The sequence below is a fragment of the Stylophora pistillata genome, chromosome 13, assembly GCF_964205215.1.
Source record: "Stylophora pistillata chromosome 13, jaStyPist1.2, whole genome shotgun sequence".
Lineage (NCBI taxonomy): Eukaryota > Metazoa > Cnidaria > Anthozoa > Scleractinia > Pocilloporidae > Stylophora > Stylophora pistillata.
In genome coordinates this window covers 687,501-704,783 of record NC_142531.1, presented here as the reverse complement: position 1 = coordinate 704,783, position 17,283 = coordinate 687,501, and the positions used below count along the sequence as shown (strand labels likewise).

Genomic DNA, 17,283 nt, shown 5'->3' with positions numbered 1-17,283 from the left:
GAAGCCAGGCTAAAATCTCAGCGGAGCGAATGGGGTTAATTTTGATCGCTAAGAATATTGTTTTAAAATAATAGAGGACGAGAATAACGAGCTTTAATGCGAAACCTTTTTACGTGGTGCTAATGAGTTGCATTTCAAGAAATATAAAAAAACCAATCTTGCTTGTGAGTGGCCAAAGAGAAAATTACATCTAAATAGAACATTTTTTATGCCTTTAAACTTTGTCGAATAATACAAAATAATGAGACTTCAAATTGGAGAACAGGTGAATTGGCAATAGCGCACATACATTACGCGGCTTCCTACACTGAAGAGTCAGTCTGAGCGATATGGTTTTTAAAAGCTGGTTATATTTTCCAATAGCTAACTTAAACTGATGACGTTTGCCTTCGTGGAGAGCTGTTATTGTTTTGTTCTTCTTCTTGAGTTTCACGCGATAACTTCAGAATTCGTTTGCCGATGAGTTCGTCTCATCTTCTGATAGTGGCTATGTGGTCGACGGCTGATGGAAACCAGCAAATCATTTTACTTGTGCGTGCGATTAAAACTCAGTGCACGTTTGCCCGCAGTTTTAAACCTTCATAATGTAAAGAGAAGCTAACTTGAACCCTCTGAACATCAAAAAAGACAGAGATTTTGTCGTGGCTTGGCTTCGCTTGCAGCCATGTTAGTGCGGGGTGTTTTCTTCGGATTTACCTACGTGTTAAATTTAATGTTTCCATCAACAACCCGGGCGGCAGGAGAAAGTGGAGGATATTATTTCCTCGGCAGACCACATTCGCATGCTGAATATGAACCGTGGAACTGGCATGCCAATGCCACTCTGCAGTTCTTTTTCAAAACTTGGAGGAGATCTGACATGATGGTGTTTTATCAAGAAGAGAAAACACACGGCCAACGCATGGATTTGTTCCTGCGTAATGGGAAACCTCGATTTCGCGTAAAAATGGGACAAGACATGGATTCTATCCAAACGCGTTCTATTACGGATGAAGTGGATTTCGCTGACTCGGGGTGGCATGAAGTTAAAATTGAGTTGTCTGATAACGAAATACGTTTTTCTGTAAACTCAACTGAAGGCAAAGTATACAGCGCAGAACCAATTCCATACACAGAGTATATTCCAGCTACCATTAGCCGCCCAAACACCGAGTCTCTACAAGTCGCTGGCCTCATGCCTGAGAAGAACTTTGCTGCCAATCTGATGTACCCAGATATTTTCATGGAAATCTACAGGTAATGTATCCACTAATTACTGTTGAAGTATTACTCTGTCATTTCAGAAATGCGTCAACTAGTGGCTTCTATAAACGCATTCGAGTTTGCTTGCGGTTACAAATGGAACAAGGTCAGGATCGAGGGCTACCAAAATGACGTGCTCTCAAAACTCAGTGATTGGTGAATATTCCAGCTAAAAACACGCATAGTTCTTAAAGAATCGTTGAAATAGTTCATTTATTTACCCTTTCGTAAGCTTCTTTTCTGAATGGAAGGAAGGCAAGGCTGTGTCAAGCATTTTTTACCTGCATAGTTTATTTACTATTTCACTGTCATGTTTCAGTTGTAAGTCGTTTAAACGTTATAAAACTTTCATTTATTTAGTGTTCATAAATGAATGATTATGGAGTCCACGCTTTGTTATTTTTTAATTCATACTCGTGTGAATTATTAATCCTTACACACAGCTCTTCCAGTCAACTCAGCGAGAGATCATTTCCAATCATGGTTTTTAAATCAAAGAAAGATTTCAAATGATTGTCACGAAAGCAAATTAAAGAATCTCCGAGAAAATTCGAGTCTTAGATCTTTCGATTTCACAATCGGACGCAAAACATATTCTATTAATCGAAGAACGAGTACAAAAAAGCCCTGTGTTCTTCTTCCGTCTATCTGCAAACAAGACGATTTTGACATTGATGCTGGCAGTGTTCAGGGCACTTTTCACATTTGAACCTTTCATGTTCACCAAAGGGTTCCCTGTATCTCATTTGATAGGGTAACGTAAGATCTGTGCCACCTTTCCTGTCCGGGGACTTCACCTATTTCCCTTGCTTATCGCTCGAGACAAAGTTTGATATCTTTCTTTATTGGACGACCCAGCGAAAAATTCCCCTTACTCCACACTCTATCACCAACTATGAATTTGCAAAACTTTTTTTAACGACTAGATTCATATTTTGATACAGATATGAAGTCTTAAGCTTCGAAGGATGTATTGGCAATATCAGATTCAACCGAATTCCAAATGGCCCCTTAGAGCGAGCGAGACTTCGAACTACTCCTAAAGAGGCGATAAACAACTGTACTGGAGCATGCGCAGCACGGCCTCAAAGATGCGCCAATAGAGGTCGATGCGTCGACTATATCAAATACTCCGAGTGTGACTGCACAGGAACTGGGTACGAAGGAGGGAGCTGCGAAACACGTAAGATAGTTAAATCATACTACACTCATTCTTTTTCTGAATACTCCTTTACCTTTTATGGTAACAAAAAGAGTCACGACCATAAAATATGGGATAAGTGTCCTCGTAAGAAAAACGCTTTGATATTCAAGATTCGTATACGAGTCCTAAATCACAGCAGTGCATGTGGCTCAATAGTCCTTAAAGAATCATTGTAACTGACGCTGAGATTTACAAATGCGCATTATATGAAACTCATCAAGATTTTACGAGAGCAAAACTCTTGCTGACAAAAAAAGACCGTGAAACAATCAGGCTTACATTGAGTACATCAAGTATGATTTCAATCAATTGAAAGCGTGTGTGATGATATTTTGAATTGTTCATACAGGTTCCACAACTGCGTATATCAAGCACAAAGGATATATATCGTACAGCCTTGACATGGACAGTCCCTTGCTTTCAACAGAAAGGAACACGCTAGAATTCCTGTTTCTAACAAACAAGGCAACTGACGGTGTTTTCTTTTTCATGGGGGGGAATCAGAACGATCACTTGCTTGTGGAGCTTGTCAATGGAAGAGTGCGGGCTCAAGCAAACGTCGGAGGAGGTGAGGTTTCGTTCATATTGCGTGACCTTCGCAAAAATTCATTGAAAGCAACAATGGTAAGATGGTGATGAAGTCACAATACCTTTGAAAATTAACATGGAGTGAATTTTCCCTCATCATCATTACTGTATCAATGGTCATACATACGTCATACATACGTCAGCCCTAAACATAAGTAAAAATAACAACAGCCAATCAGAAGAAAGCTAAATATCACAGAGCCGAAAGGATCTCAGAGTAAACGCATGGAGTGCGGGAAAACGCACAAGTGCGGGAAAACGCGAGTCACCGAGTCCCTCTATCCCGAGGGTAAATCAGAGGGTTGGGACAAGGGATGGCTCTGAAGTGACAGAGTTCTGCGCAAACGATTTGCTTCGGTTGACAATCGACTTTTTTTTTTCTTTTTCACTTTTTACTTACAATGTAGATACTATTGAAGTACAAAGTAGTAAAAGTTCCCTGAACGACAGCTGTTGGCATTTCGTGGAGGTCAAACGAAGAAAGTCGCGATTGACATTGATTGTTGGCAAAGAACGGACGAGTAGCAATTCTTCGACTAGAGAGTTCAAGGTACTTAATCTAAAAAATCACTCTAATGTTATATACTTCGGTGGTGGTCCAGCGAGGAAGCTACATGGAAAGTCAAAATCAAAAACACTGTCATTTAACGGCTACCTCCGCAAGTTTCGATTTGAGGGAATGGATGTTCTGGAAAATGCACTGTCAAACACAAATGGTTTTTCTTCCACTGAGGTGAATCGTATATCGTCAGTTAACATTAATCTGATAGAAGCAGAGATGAATTGTGAGCCTGATGATCCTTCGTCAGGAGATTGCACCAGTGACGATGATGACTCAGAAATGTGTACAACGTCAACACCGACACCTACCGGTAAGGATTAAGAGTCCGTTTTAACACGAGTCTGTTCTGTTATAGATCACCTGTGTGGCCAAAAAGAAAAAAAAAGAAAAGGAAAGTAATAGAACATCCACAATAAGACTACCCTTTGTGAAACCTCTAATCGTTGAAACCGAACCCCGAGAGATAATAAAAGAAAAGTAAGACTTCGTTACGTCACTGGTTAATGGTCAGGCTGCTAAGCAAGCGTAATTGCTTACTACCTTTGAAAGTCAAAATTTCGCACATGTCTACTTTTTAACGGCAAAGATATACATCACTAAGTTTCCGGAACATATTTCTCCCTCAAGTATTCATGTCACCTTGAATTAAGGAGAAAAATTCTTCTTTTTTTATTTATTTATTTATAGTAACTTCCATTTAGTGACAAAGAATAATGCTAAAAAGAATAAAAAGAAAGGTACTAAATGAGGGACTAACGTACGGACTCGAAGTCCCAGCGAGGTCAGCCCCATAAGTATATACTACACTAAAACATATGTAAACAGAAACAAAAATCAACAACAGTTCTTTCTATTAATTGAGGACAGTGTGGGCAGACTGTTTTCCATGTTTGAATACTAGATGTGTCAAAATTAGAGATAAATTTGTTAAAGAAATAGTGAGGGGGGGGCACATAGGGGGACCACATAGGGGGACCAGGTAGACAAATACCAAAAGTTCTATTCATATTAACTATAGTTTCAGTGGGAGATTTCATTCTCGTGTCTGAGCCATGACCTGAGCAGAAGTTCTCCTTTCGAGCTCTGCCAAAAACTAATTAGTAAATCATTTAAAAGAATTGGGCGTAAAGCAAAATGAACATACACTCTCAATCTAATAAGTGTGTATTATCATCATCTCTTTTGCTGGATAACGAATTGAAACTTTGAGATAGATAGACAGACAGACAGAGACTTTATTAACGTCTCAAAGAACCTTCTAGTTTGGGAGATATCCCATACTAATGTGGGGACACAAATAAAATGAATAAACATTATTTACAAAGAATATTACCTACTTAAGAATAAAATTAAGTCATATCATGCATGAAAAAGAAAAGAAAAATAAAATTAATTAGAATTACACAGAGCACAGCCCCTGCAGCCATCATCTAATAGATAGCTGAAGAGATGTTAGTCTAGCTAGGTAAACATTAATAGCGGGGTGTCAATATGCAAGAGTTGTCAAAATGTGGTCAATCTTTAGGTAACTTTTTACGCATTTTCACGAAAAAAAAAAAGACTTTAACAGAAGTTTCCCAATTTAGCCATCTGTTTTTTTTTTCCTCATTTAGCTGAGCTGACAACAAGAGAGCCTGAGACTTCCGCCCCGTCAAGTGACCCTCCTGGTGGACCAAATACCCCAACAAAGGCAAATGCAAAAGTTGTTTCATCTTTACATGCTCACTTTGGAGGTTGGTTGGCCGCATCTTGATATGCCTTAATGTGACAGCGTCATGCTGTTAGTGAGTTTTCACAGGTGCTTACCAATACTTGGCTGTGTAGCCGCGCGATGCGGTTCCAGTCGAGGCCCACAAGTTGACCCTAGCTCACCATAGAGTCTCCAGTAGCTCAGTGGTTAGAGCATCCGACTAGATCACGGAGGGTCGTGGGTTCAAGTCCCATCTAGGGCTCGGATTTTTTCTGAATACTAGATGTGTCAAAATTAGAGATAAATTTGTTAAAGAAATAGTGAGGGGGGGGCACATAGCCTTGTTGTTTGTATTCATCATATTTTTGAGAAAGTTGTAAATTTTTAAACCACAAAATCTTTCAAATCTGTCACCACCTTTGGGAAGCTATGCCCTGCTAGCCGGCCTGCATAAGACAGCTGTGATAGCCAAAATATCTTCAACCTACAATTTAACTCCAGATATTTATGGCCTTTCGTTAATTAAGGTGAATCTCTAATACAAAATAAGCTACACATCCAGTCAAGGCAGTTCTGTTCATGACGGTGCGTGCACGTGGCCGAAAACCGCAACAAAGTGGTCCTCTATCACAAACGCTCTGTCTTTTTCTTGACTTCATTCCTTTGTATTATGTATGACTTTGTGTGACTGTTGCATTGATTTGACTTTTCACCTTCATCATCATTAAGAGAAGGGTGGTCGATGTAGGGTTGCTGAGACGAATTCGTCACTGATAACTGTTGAGAACACATTAAGTAGATTGCCTTGTCCCAAGCAGCATAAACATAAGCACTTATATGAAATAAACCAATTTTGCTTTTTACCACCCACCCTGATCTTCAAAATCAACTTTTTTAATAACAACACCATCATGTTAATAACGCATCAAAAGTTGAAAAAGTATATCAATTCGACAGGATCTTCATATGTGAACAGAACAGTTTTCAATGGAACAGATATCACCGGACAGAAAAACAACACCAGTGACGATGACAATAACGTCAGTAGCGGTGGAGATGTACGTGAAAGCAATGAAGATAACAATAATGTGAATGATCCAGATGAAAGCCCTAAAGGAGTAACAGTGGGCAAAAGCAAAAAGGCTCAGAATGCAGTTTCACCTCTGCTCGTTTCCCCGCCGGTCTGCCTTCTTCTTTACGTTGCAGCTTTACTCATGCGCAATGATGTAGCCTGATTGCATCCAGTTTCTACTCCTCTGACAGCTGGAGTCGCGGAGGAATCTCTAGCCTCAAGTCTGTAGATATAATTGAGAGTAGATCAGCAGGCGGGAAGGTAGCAGAAGTTTAAAATAACCGTATTAATACTTGATATTATCTAGCTTTCAGAAGTTGAGACAACAGAACTTTTCAGCATGGTACTACCAATTTGAACCACTTTGGAAATTTTCACAAGTTCTCGTTACTCCGTGCAATAAGTTAACTACAGATTCTGTGAGATGTAAAAGAGGAAAAAAGGCAAACAAAAGAAAAGCATTCTAAATGATTTTGTCAAACAGTTTATTGAGTCCGAAATCTGTGCCATTTTGTCCGCATTTCGCATTCTTTGTCTGCATTTAAATTTTCATCGGAAAAGTTTGATCAAATTTAAGTAGTGAATGACTCATGTTATTGGTTTTATTTAAAGAGTTATTCTCTCATCTGTATTTAAAATAACCAAAGTTTTTCGCAGGAAACGTGAACTGTGGGGATCAATTAATAATTACTAAGAGACGGTTATTTACACGAGGTATAAACCGCGGTTTTACACAACCAGTGGACTGGGTCTTACGTATTCTCTATAAGAAGCTTGTTTTCAACAAATAAACGTCCTTCCACTGCTCGCTACGACCCTCCTGACGCTGTTAGCGAAAAAAATGAATGTTTAGATAAAAAATTCAGCTAAACTCAGTGAGAACTCAAAGTCAAAAAAAAGCTGACTGCCTGATCACGGAATCACTCCCAACCCTAAATCGAACTGTGTTCGCGATATATATTGATCGTTGACAAGAACACTGAGAGATCATCAGTGGTACTGCTGCTGCTGTATGTGGCATGTGACTCGAGAATTTTGAGCGAAAATTTAGTGCTAATGACCTACAGTTTTACTGAAATAAAAACTTTCATTTCAGTCTGGACTAATTGAGTTTTACTTCTCCGTCAACTCGCAATTAAATCTCTTTTACGAATTTTATTAAAAAGAATAACAGTAATGATAATAATAATAATAATAATGATGATGATAACAATAAGTTCCTCTCTCACAAAAAATGGAGATTCGTCATGCTTTTGGCAGTCATCTCTTTTTCAATTAATGCCACAGCACCTGCGGCGTACAAAGTCTTCTCTCTACTTAAGAAAATTATGGGCGCGCAAAGGTAGAAGGGTACGCATATGTTTGTCTTCCCGCCGTCCCTCACGCTTCGCTCTCGAAACCAGTCCCTCGCAAGTTATCATGTTCTCAGTCGTTAAGGGTGATAAAGAAAGGCCATTGAAACTGACTAGATAAGTGTTGGAACTCGAATGATGTTGCCGACGCAAAAGATAAAATATTTACATTCAAATGCAAGGAAACAGGATGTGAGGTAAAGAGTTATGAGTTTATTCTATCATAACATAAAAACGATTAGTCGTACGATTCAGTGTAACCTTCTGTCTAGTAATATGCATTAAAAAAAAAAAGTATGTAAAAGCAGTACGTAAAAGCAGTATGTAAAAGCAGTATGTAAAAGTAGTATGTAAAAGCAGTACGTAAAAGCAGTACGTAAAAGCAGTATGTAAAAGCAGTATGTAAAAGCAGTTAAGCTTCCCATAAGTAACCCAATTAGAGACAAAAGCTTTTGACGATGGTTTCATATCAGATAAACACAAATGATCGGAGAAAATAGGGAAAAAATTAAAAATGGTTACACTAACCAAAGCCTTAATTATTTTTGATAATTCTTCTTTGTGTATTTTTTACCTCAGGCAGTTGATCGAGTATAAAACATGAGAACAGACATTTTCATTTCTTCTTAATATGTTTTTCAATTTTTATTTGCAAAAACCTTCATGAGGTGATTAGTGATGAGAGAAGAAGACCATAATTTAAATCTTTCAATAGTAGAGGCACTCACTTTTTGTAAATCAAATACTATCAATAATGATTGCAGTTCGCGCTTAGATGTGAAAAACAAAAAAATAAAAAAACAAAACAGAGCCAAGCAACTGTTAAATAAAAACTTGGTGAAAACTTCTCCGCTGAAGCATAAGAACCGTAGCCTTTACTCTTATTCTCATGAACTGCGTACCTCTCACGACACTTTCTCTTCCTTGTTACCCTTGCAGGATATTAGTGGACAAAATTGATGAGAATTATAATGTCAAGCACAATTCTGAAAGACTTGTCAATTATTAGTCTTTGTGAACAAAGGAAAAGGAAACTTGCAGAAAATATTGCGTCAAACCCGTGCCTCTATGTGCACGTTAAATCGTTCAAGCTATCCACAGAACACTGAGCGAATGAAAGGAAATGATAAAACTTCAAACGGACAACGCAAATACTCTCAAACATCAATATTTCAACGTTTAAAAGAGTGTCATTTTCCGTTAATTTGAGTGATATGTCTCCATGTACACATTTGGGAACTGACACCATGAGTCGAACTACATATTCCTGTTTAGTTAATTTATTCTCAGTGAACAAGAGAGCTTGTCGAGATGGTCTCTTTAAGCATAAATCAGAGCCGGCTCGAAAAAGATCTACTTTTGCCATATCATAATTACAATCATTATCATTATTATAAGTATTCAAGGTCATCAGAGCTAATAACTTTAAAAACGTTCTCCAAATCACTAGCTATTGTATTGGTTTACCAGTTTGTCAAAAACTCAAATATAGCAATTGAAAATTCTTTTAAACAGAGATAAACTGTACTATTCAAGGTTTTTGCTCCAATAATGAAACACGTGTAGTAAATGAGATGTAACAATAAAATATTGAAATAAATGGCTCACAAAGAGATGAAAAACACGGATAATAAGAAAACCACGAAATTACACAGAAAAGTGGAACTCCAAAAAAATACATCAGCCTGTTTTAAGTTAATATCCCTTCAGTGCGAACATATTGAAACCGTTTGCGTTTGTTTGGCTTTTTCTGGTATTCAGGTATAATTTATGATTTGCCTGAGCATCAACTCGCTGAAGAGAAACTCTAAAGAGAACTTGAAATGACTAACATCATCGAAACCACTCCCTCAAACGTGAAAAAAAACTTCACCGCAAATCATAAGATTGGTTGTCGCGTGAGAACATTCATGTTTATTTTAGGAAGAGCAGCTTTGAAAGAAAAACAGAAGGCAAACCGTGAATAATTATTTAATGGACGATCTTTCCCGCATTTTCTTTTACCTCAATTCCGTTTTGTGTTCCTTTTTAAAAATGTGAGCACTGAACGTGATCGCAATAAAAACACTGTTTTCCCGTGGGCTGGAAACAGAACGAAAGGAGGCGCTTCCGTTTCGTCGTCAAATAATATCAAGTTGTAAATTTTTAATAGGGTGACTCAAAAAATGAACAAAAAATTATTCGATATTTGTAAACAATTAGAAGCCAGGCTAAAATCTCAGCGGAGCGAATGGGGTTAATTTTGATCGCTAAGAATATTGTTTTAAAATAATAGAGGACGAGAATAACGAGCTTTAATGCGAAACCTTTTTACGTGGTGCTAATGAGTTGCATTTCAAGAAATATAAAAAAACCAATCTTGCTTGTGAGTGGCCAAAGAGAAAATTACATCTAAATAGAACATTTTTTATGCCTTTAAACTTTGTCGAATAATACAAAATAATGAGACTTCAAATTGGAGAACAGGTGAATTGGCAATAGCGCACATACATTACGCGGCTTCCTACACTGAAGAGTCAGTCTGAGCGATATGGTTTTTAAAAGCTGGTTATATTTTCCAATAGCTAACTTAAGCTGATGACGATTGCCTTCGTGGAGAGCTGTTATTGTTTTGTTCTTCTTCTTGAGTTTCACGCGATAACTTCAGAATTCGTTTGCCAATGAGTTCGTCTCATTTTCTGATAGTGGCTATGTGGTCGACGGCTGATGGAAACCAGCAAATCATTTTACTTGTGCGTGCGATTAAAACTCAGTGCACGTTTGCCCGCAGTTTTAAACCTTCATAATGTAAAGAGAAGCTAACTTGAACCCTCTGAACATCAGAAAGACAGACATTTTGACGTAGCTTAGCTTCGCTTGCAGCCATGTTAGTGCGGGGTATTTTCTTCGGCTTTACATACGTGTTCAATTTAATGTTTCCATCAACAACCAGGGCCGCAGGAGAAGGTGGAGGATATTATTTCCTCGGCAGAACACATTCGCATGCTGAATATGAACCGTGGAATTGGCATGCCAATGCCGCTCTGCAGTTCTTTTTCAAAACTTGGAGGAAATCTGACATGATGGTGTTTTATCAAGAAGAGAAAACACACGGCCAACACATGGATTTGTTCCTGCTCAATGGGAAACCTCGATTTCGTGTAAAAATGGGACAAGACATGGATTCTATCCAAACGCGTTTTATTGCGGGTGAAGTGGATTTCGCCGACTCGGGGTGGCATGAAGTTAAAATTGAGTTGTCTGATAACGAAATACGTTTTTCTGTAAACTCAACTGAAGGCAAAGTATACAGCGCAGAACCAATTCCATACACAGAGTATATTCCAGCTACCATTAGCCGCCCAAACACCGAGTCTCTACTAGTCGCTGGCCTTGTGCTTGAGAAGAACTTTAAAACTAATCTGATGTACCCAAGTATTTTCAACGAAATCTACGGGTAATGTATCCACTAATTACTGTTGAAGTATTACTCTGTCATTTCAGAAATGCGTCAACTAGTGGCTTCTATGAACGCATTCGAGTTTGCTTACGGTTACAAATGGAACAAGGTCAGGATCGAGGGCTACCAAAATGACGTGCTCTCAAAACTCAGTGATTGGTGAATATTCCAGCTAAAAACACACATACTTCTTAAAGAATCGTTAAAATAGTTCATGTATTTACCCCTTCGTAAGCTTCTTTTCTGAATGGAAGGAAGGCAAGGCTGTGTCAAGCATTTTTTACCTGCATAGTTTATTTACTATTTCACTGTCATGTTTCAGTTGTAAGTCGTTTAAACGTTATAAAACTTTCATTTATTTAGTGTTCATAAATGAATGATTATGGAGTCCACGCTTTGTTATTTTTTAATTCATACTCGTATGAATTATTAATCCTTACATACAGCTCTTCCAGTCAACTCAGCGAGAGATCATTTCCAATCATGGTTTTTAAATCAAAGAAAGATTTCAAATGATTGTCACGAAAGCAAATTAAAGAATCTCCGAGAAAATTCGAGTCTTAGATCTTTCGATTTCACAATCGGACGCAAAATATCTTCTATTAATCGAAGAACGAGTACAAAAAAGTCCTGTGTTCATTTTCCGTCTATCTGCAAACAAGACGATTTTGACATTGATGCTGGCAGTGTTCAGGGCACTTTTCACATTTGAACCTTTCATGTTCACCAAAGGGTTCCCTGTATCTCATTTGATAGGGTAACGTAAGATCTGTGCCACCTTTCCTGTCCGGGGATTTCACCTACTTCCCTTGCTTATCGCTCGAGACAAAGTTTGATATCTTTCTTTATTGGACGACCCAGCGAAAAATTCTCCTTACTCCTCACTCTATCACCAACTATGAATTTGCAAAACTTTTTTTAACGACTAGATTCATATTTTGATACAGATATGAAGTCTTAAGCTTCGAAGGATGTATTGGCAATATCAGATTCAACCGAATTCCAAATGGCCCCTTAGAGCGAGCGAGACTTCGAACTACTCCTAAAGAGGCGATAAACAACTGTACTGGAGCATGCGCAGCACGGCCTCAAAGATGCGCCAATAGAGGTCGATGCGTCGACTATATCAAATACTCCGAGTGTGACTGCACAGGAACTGGGTACGAAGGAGGGAGCTGCGAAACACGTAAGATAGTTAAATCATACCACACTCATTCTTTTTCTGAATACTCCTTTACCTTTTATGGTAATAAAAAGAGTCACGACCATAAAATATGGGATAAGTGTCCTCGTAAGAAAAACGCTTTGATATTCAAGATTCGTATACGAATCCTAAATCACAGCAGTGCATGTGGCTCAATAGTCCTTAAAGAATCATTGTAACTGACGCTGAGATTTACAAATGCGCATTATATGAAACTCATCAAGATTTTACGAGAGCAAAACTCTTGCTGACAAAAAAAGACCGTGAAACAATCAGGCTTACATTGAGTACATCAAGTATGATTTCAATCAATTGAAAGCGTGTGTGATGATATTTTGAATTGTTCATACAGGTTCCACAACTGCGTATATCAACCACAAAGGATATATATCGTACAGCCTTGACATGGACAGTCCCTTGCTTTCAACAGAAAGGAACACGCTAGAATTCCTGTTTCTAACCAACAAGGCAACTGACGGTGTTTTCTTTTTCATGGGGGGGAATCAGAACGATCACTTGCTTGTGGAGCTTGTCAATGGAAGAGTGCGGGCTCAAGCAAACGTCGGAGGAGGTGAGGTTTCGTTCATATTGCGTGACCTTCGCAAAAATTCATTGAAAGCAACAATGGTAAGATGGTGATGAAGTCACAATACCTTTGAAAATTAACATGGAGTGAATTTTCCCTCATCATCATTACTGTATCATGTATGTATGTATGTATGTAAATCTTTATTTAAACACGGAAAATCATCAGTTACATAATAAAAACTAAGATTAATCAACTGCTGTACATGATTGCCGTGTGGGAATCCTATACATCGACTACGTTAAGATTTCGCCTAAAATGGTTAATAGATGAAGCATTCTTTAAGTTTTTGGGCAATTTATTCCATAACATGGCCCCGCTGTAAGAGAAGCTTCGTTTCATATAATTGGTGTTTGGTTTGGACACGGCCAGCCTTCCCTCAGAGTTTCTTGTATCGTACACAGAGTGATGCTGAGAGAAAAGACTTTGCAGATATTCGGGAGCAAGGTTGTTTATAATTTTATACATCATTATGGCTTTTTGTTTCTCTCGTCGAAGAGATAGCCTCTCCCAATGGAGGGTGGAGAGAAGGTGGTTTAAGCTCGTATCAAAGGGTAATTTAGTAATAATTCTGGCTGCTTGATTCTGTAATTTTTGGAGCTTATCGCTCAAGTAGCCACAGTCCCAGACGGGGCTGCAGTAATCAAAATAGGGCATAATCAAAGCGTTATAAATTTGGATTGCAGTTTCTTTGGATATAAAGGGCCGTACACGCTTTAGGGCGCCTATAGCTGATGAGACTTTCTTGCAAATCTCTTCAATGTGGCTACCCCAAGAGAGTTGGGCATCTATAGTAAGACCTAAAGATTTGGTCTTGTCGACTCTCTTGATAATTTGGTCATCAATTCTGATTTCAAAGTCGTTACATTGGGCAGATAGTCTTTGTCTTGAACCAATAATCATTAACTCTGTTTTAGCAACATTTAGACTGAGCTTGTTAGCTTTCAGCCAACGGCTAAGGTTATTCAATTCAGGGGTTAGAGCTAGCTCAAGCTCTGTTAGTGTCTTAGCAGATATCGTAAGATTGGTGTCATCGGCAAACATTCTTGGTGCGGCGCCCCGCAGGGAGTTGGGAAGATCATTAATGTATATTAAAAATAGCAAAGGACCCAATATGCTACCTTGCGGCACGCCGCAACTGATGGTACGGGCAGATGATAGTTTGCCACCGACACTACATCTCTGAGTTCGGCCACTCAAGTACGACGAGAACCACTTAATAGCTGCCAGATCGACACCCAAGTATGACATCTTGCGCAAGATTATTTCATGATCAATAGTGTCGAATGCCTTAGTAAGGTCAATAAAGACAACGCCGTTTAAGAGACCATTGTCGATATTTACCGACCAAGAATTTGTTGCCTCAAGCAAAGCCGTAAGCGTACTATGTAGAGAACGGAACCCTGATTGGCAGCCCAATAACAATTTGTTATCATCTAGATAACGAAAAAGTTGATTATAAACAATTCTTTCAAAAACTTTGGAAATTATAGGGATTACAGATATTGGTCTACAGTTGTTAGGATCCGATTTAATACCCTTTTTGAAAAGAGGAGTCACTTTGGCCGTTTTCCAGTCATTTGGATATATCCCCGTGAGGATAGACTTAGAGAAGATTGAGGTGAGAGAGGGTGCGATGATATAAGCAGCCATTTTCAATAATTTACTCGGAATCATATCAAGACCAGTGGCTTTCTTTTCGTCAATTTTTGACAAAATGTTAGACACAATATCAACGCTCGGAATTTGTAAAGAAAACGAATGAGTAGAGTATTCTAAATAAGACTCGGGATCAATATCAACGACAGGAATATCTTGTGCTAATACTTGCGCAACGTTTGTAAAGTGATCATTAATAGTTTCCGAAATGTCTATAGGATTACTTACTATTTTTTCATTTACCTTAATCTCCAGAATATTCGTCGACTTACTACTGTTACGTGAAGTTAGCTCGTTGATCACGCGCCACGTTTTGCGCAAATTACCTTTATTGGCTTCCAGGTTTTTGGAAACGTAGAGTTTCTTTGCAAGTTTAATTGCGTTGTTTGCCTGGTTTCTTGCACGCCTAAATTGATCCCATAAAGCAGGGTTATTGGAGGAAATTGCCTTCTTTTTAAGGAAATCTCGTTTTCGGATTTTAATCAGCAACTCTTTAGTAATCCACGGAGATCGCTTTTTTCGAATTCTTTTCGATTTGCGTGGTGCATGTTTATCGACGCAGCAAAGGAACATTTCTTTCCATACACGCCACATTTCATTTGGATCAGAAAACAAATCGACATCGTCCCAAGGTAGTTGATTGAGTTCAATTAAGAAATTTTCTTTGTTAAAGTGTTTAAATTGTCGTGTTTCAATCACGCGTGGGCCAATACGGCAGTAGTGAGTCTTACGTGACAAAAAAACAAGAGAATGATCACTTATGCCAAGGTGAATAACACCAGAATTTGTAACCTTCTCTAGGGAGTTTGTTATGCATAAATCGATTAAAGTTTTTGAGGTCAGAGTGATACGTGTTGGTTCAGTGATTAATTGACTGAGACCATAAGTATCGAAAATGTTTCTCAGATAGGAAGAATTAACTGTAACTGCTTCAGGCAACAAATTGCAGTTGATATCACCGAGTAAATATAATTCCTTATTTTCCGCGTCAATTTTTGCAATGATATTCTCAAATTCGCTAAATAGATTAGGTGAAGAACTTGGGGGTCGATACCAAGTACCCACCAGAAATGGTATACTTCGTGGCTTTCTAATTTCAATAAATAGACACTCTAAATTATCGCTATTTAAATCATTACGTATTCGATAGTTTAGGTTAGTACGTATGTACATATTCCACCTCCATTCCTTCCGTTAATTTTACGATCTTTTCTGACTATTTCAAAGCCAGGTATATAAACTTCGTTATCACGTACTGTAGGGTCTAATTTTGACTCGTTGATATGTAAAATGTCAATTTTTGAAGTGGACATAAAAACTCTAAGTTCATCAATATGAGACAATAAGCTATTGATGTTAAGGGACGCAATGACCAAACCTATCAATGGTCCAAATGACCAATGACCAAACCTATCAATGACCAAACCTATCAATGACCAAACCTATCAATGGTCATACATACGTCATACATACGTCAGCCCTAAACATAAGTAAAAATAACAACAGCCAATCAGAAGAAAGCTAAATATCACAGAGCCGAAAGGATCTCAGAGTAAACGCATGGAGTGCGGGAAAACGCGAGTCACCGAGTCCCTCTATCCCGAGGGTAAATCAGAGGGTTGGGACAAGGGATGGCTCTGAAGTGACAGAGTTCTGCGCAAACGATTTGCTTCGGTTGACAATCGACTTTTTTTTTTTTTTTCACTTTTTACTTACAATGTAGATACTATTGAAGTACAAAGTAGTAAAAGTTCCCTGAACGACAGCTGTTGGCATTTCGTGGAGGTCAAACGAAGAAAGTCGCGATTGACATTGATTGTTGGCAAAGAACGGACGAGTAGCAATTCTTCGACTAGAGAGTTCAAGGTACTTAATCTAAAAAATCACTCTAATGTTATATACTTCGGTGGTGGTCCAGCGAGGAAGCTACATGGAAAGTCAAAATCAAAAACACTGTCATTTAACGGCTACCTCCGCAAGTTTCGATTTGAGGGAATGGATGTTCTGGAAAATGCACTGTCAAACACAAATGGTTTTTCTTCCACTGAGGTGAATCCTATATTCTCAGTTAACATTAATCTGATAGAAGCAGAGATGAATTGTGAGCCTGATGATCCTTCGTCAGGAGATTGCACCAGTGACGATGATGACTCAGAAATGTGTACAACGTCAACACCGACACCTACCGGTAAGGATTAAGAGTCCGTTTTAACACGAGTCTGCTCTGTTATAGATCACCTGTGTGGCCAAAAAAAGAAAAAAAAAAGAAAAGGAAAATAATAGAACATCCACAATAAGACTGCCCTTTGTGAAACCTCTAATCGTTGAAACCGAACGCCGAGAGATAATAAAAGAAAAGTAAGACTTCGTTACGTCACTGGTTAATGGCCAGGCTGCTAAGCAAGCGTAGTTGGTTACTACCTTTGAAAGTCAAAATTTCGCACATGTATACTTTTTAACGGCAAAGATATAAATCACTAAGTTTCCAGAACATATTTCTCCCTTAAGTGTCCATGTCACCTTGAATTCAGGAGGAAAATTCTTCTTTTTTTATTTATTTATTTATTTATTTATAGTAACTTCCATTTAGTGACAAAGAATAATGATAAAAGGAATAAAAAAAAAAAAGGTACTAAATGAGGGACTAACGTACGGACTCGAAGTCCCAGCGAAGTCAGCCCCCAT

The 17,283-nt window shown here is 38.4% G+C and overlaps 1 protein-coding gene across 3 annotated transcripts in view; it reads left to right on the top strand.

Annotated features, from left to right (window-relative positions):
* Positions 1-42: 42 nt before the first annotated feature.
* LOC111339630 (neurexin-1) overlaps positions 43-17,283 on the top strand; it is a 19,659-nt gene continuing 2,418 nt past the window's right edge. The window contains exons 1-6 of one of the 3 annotated variants that reach the window (XM_088742976.1): positions 44-1,236; positions 2,187-2,425; positions 2,796-3,014; positions 3,442-3,906; positions 5,210-5,329; positions 6,244-7,460. In XM_088742976.1, coding sequence (XP_088599102.1) covers positions 665-1,236; positions 2,187-2,425; positions 2,796-3,014; positions 3,442-3,906; positions 5,210-5,329; positions 6,244-6,521 — 1,893 coding nt within the window. In that variant the 5' untranslated portion in view covers positions 44-664 and the 3' untranslated portion in view covers positions 6,522-7,460. Of the gene's footprint in view, positions 1,237-2,186; positions 2,426-2,795; positions 3,015-3,441; positions 3,907-5,209; positions 5,330-6,243; positions 7,461-9,951; positions 11,147-12,096; positions 12,336-12,705; positions 12,925-16,321; positions 16,787-17,283 lie in introns of those variants that run through there. The other 2 variants (XM_088742975.1, XM_088742977.1) reach the window with 2 other exon arrangements.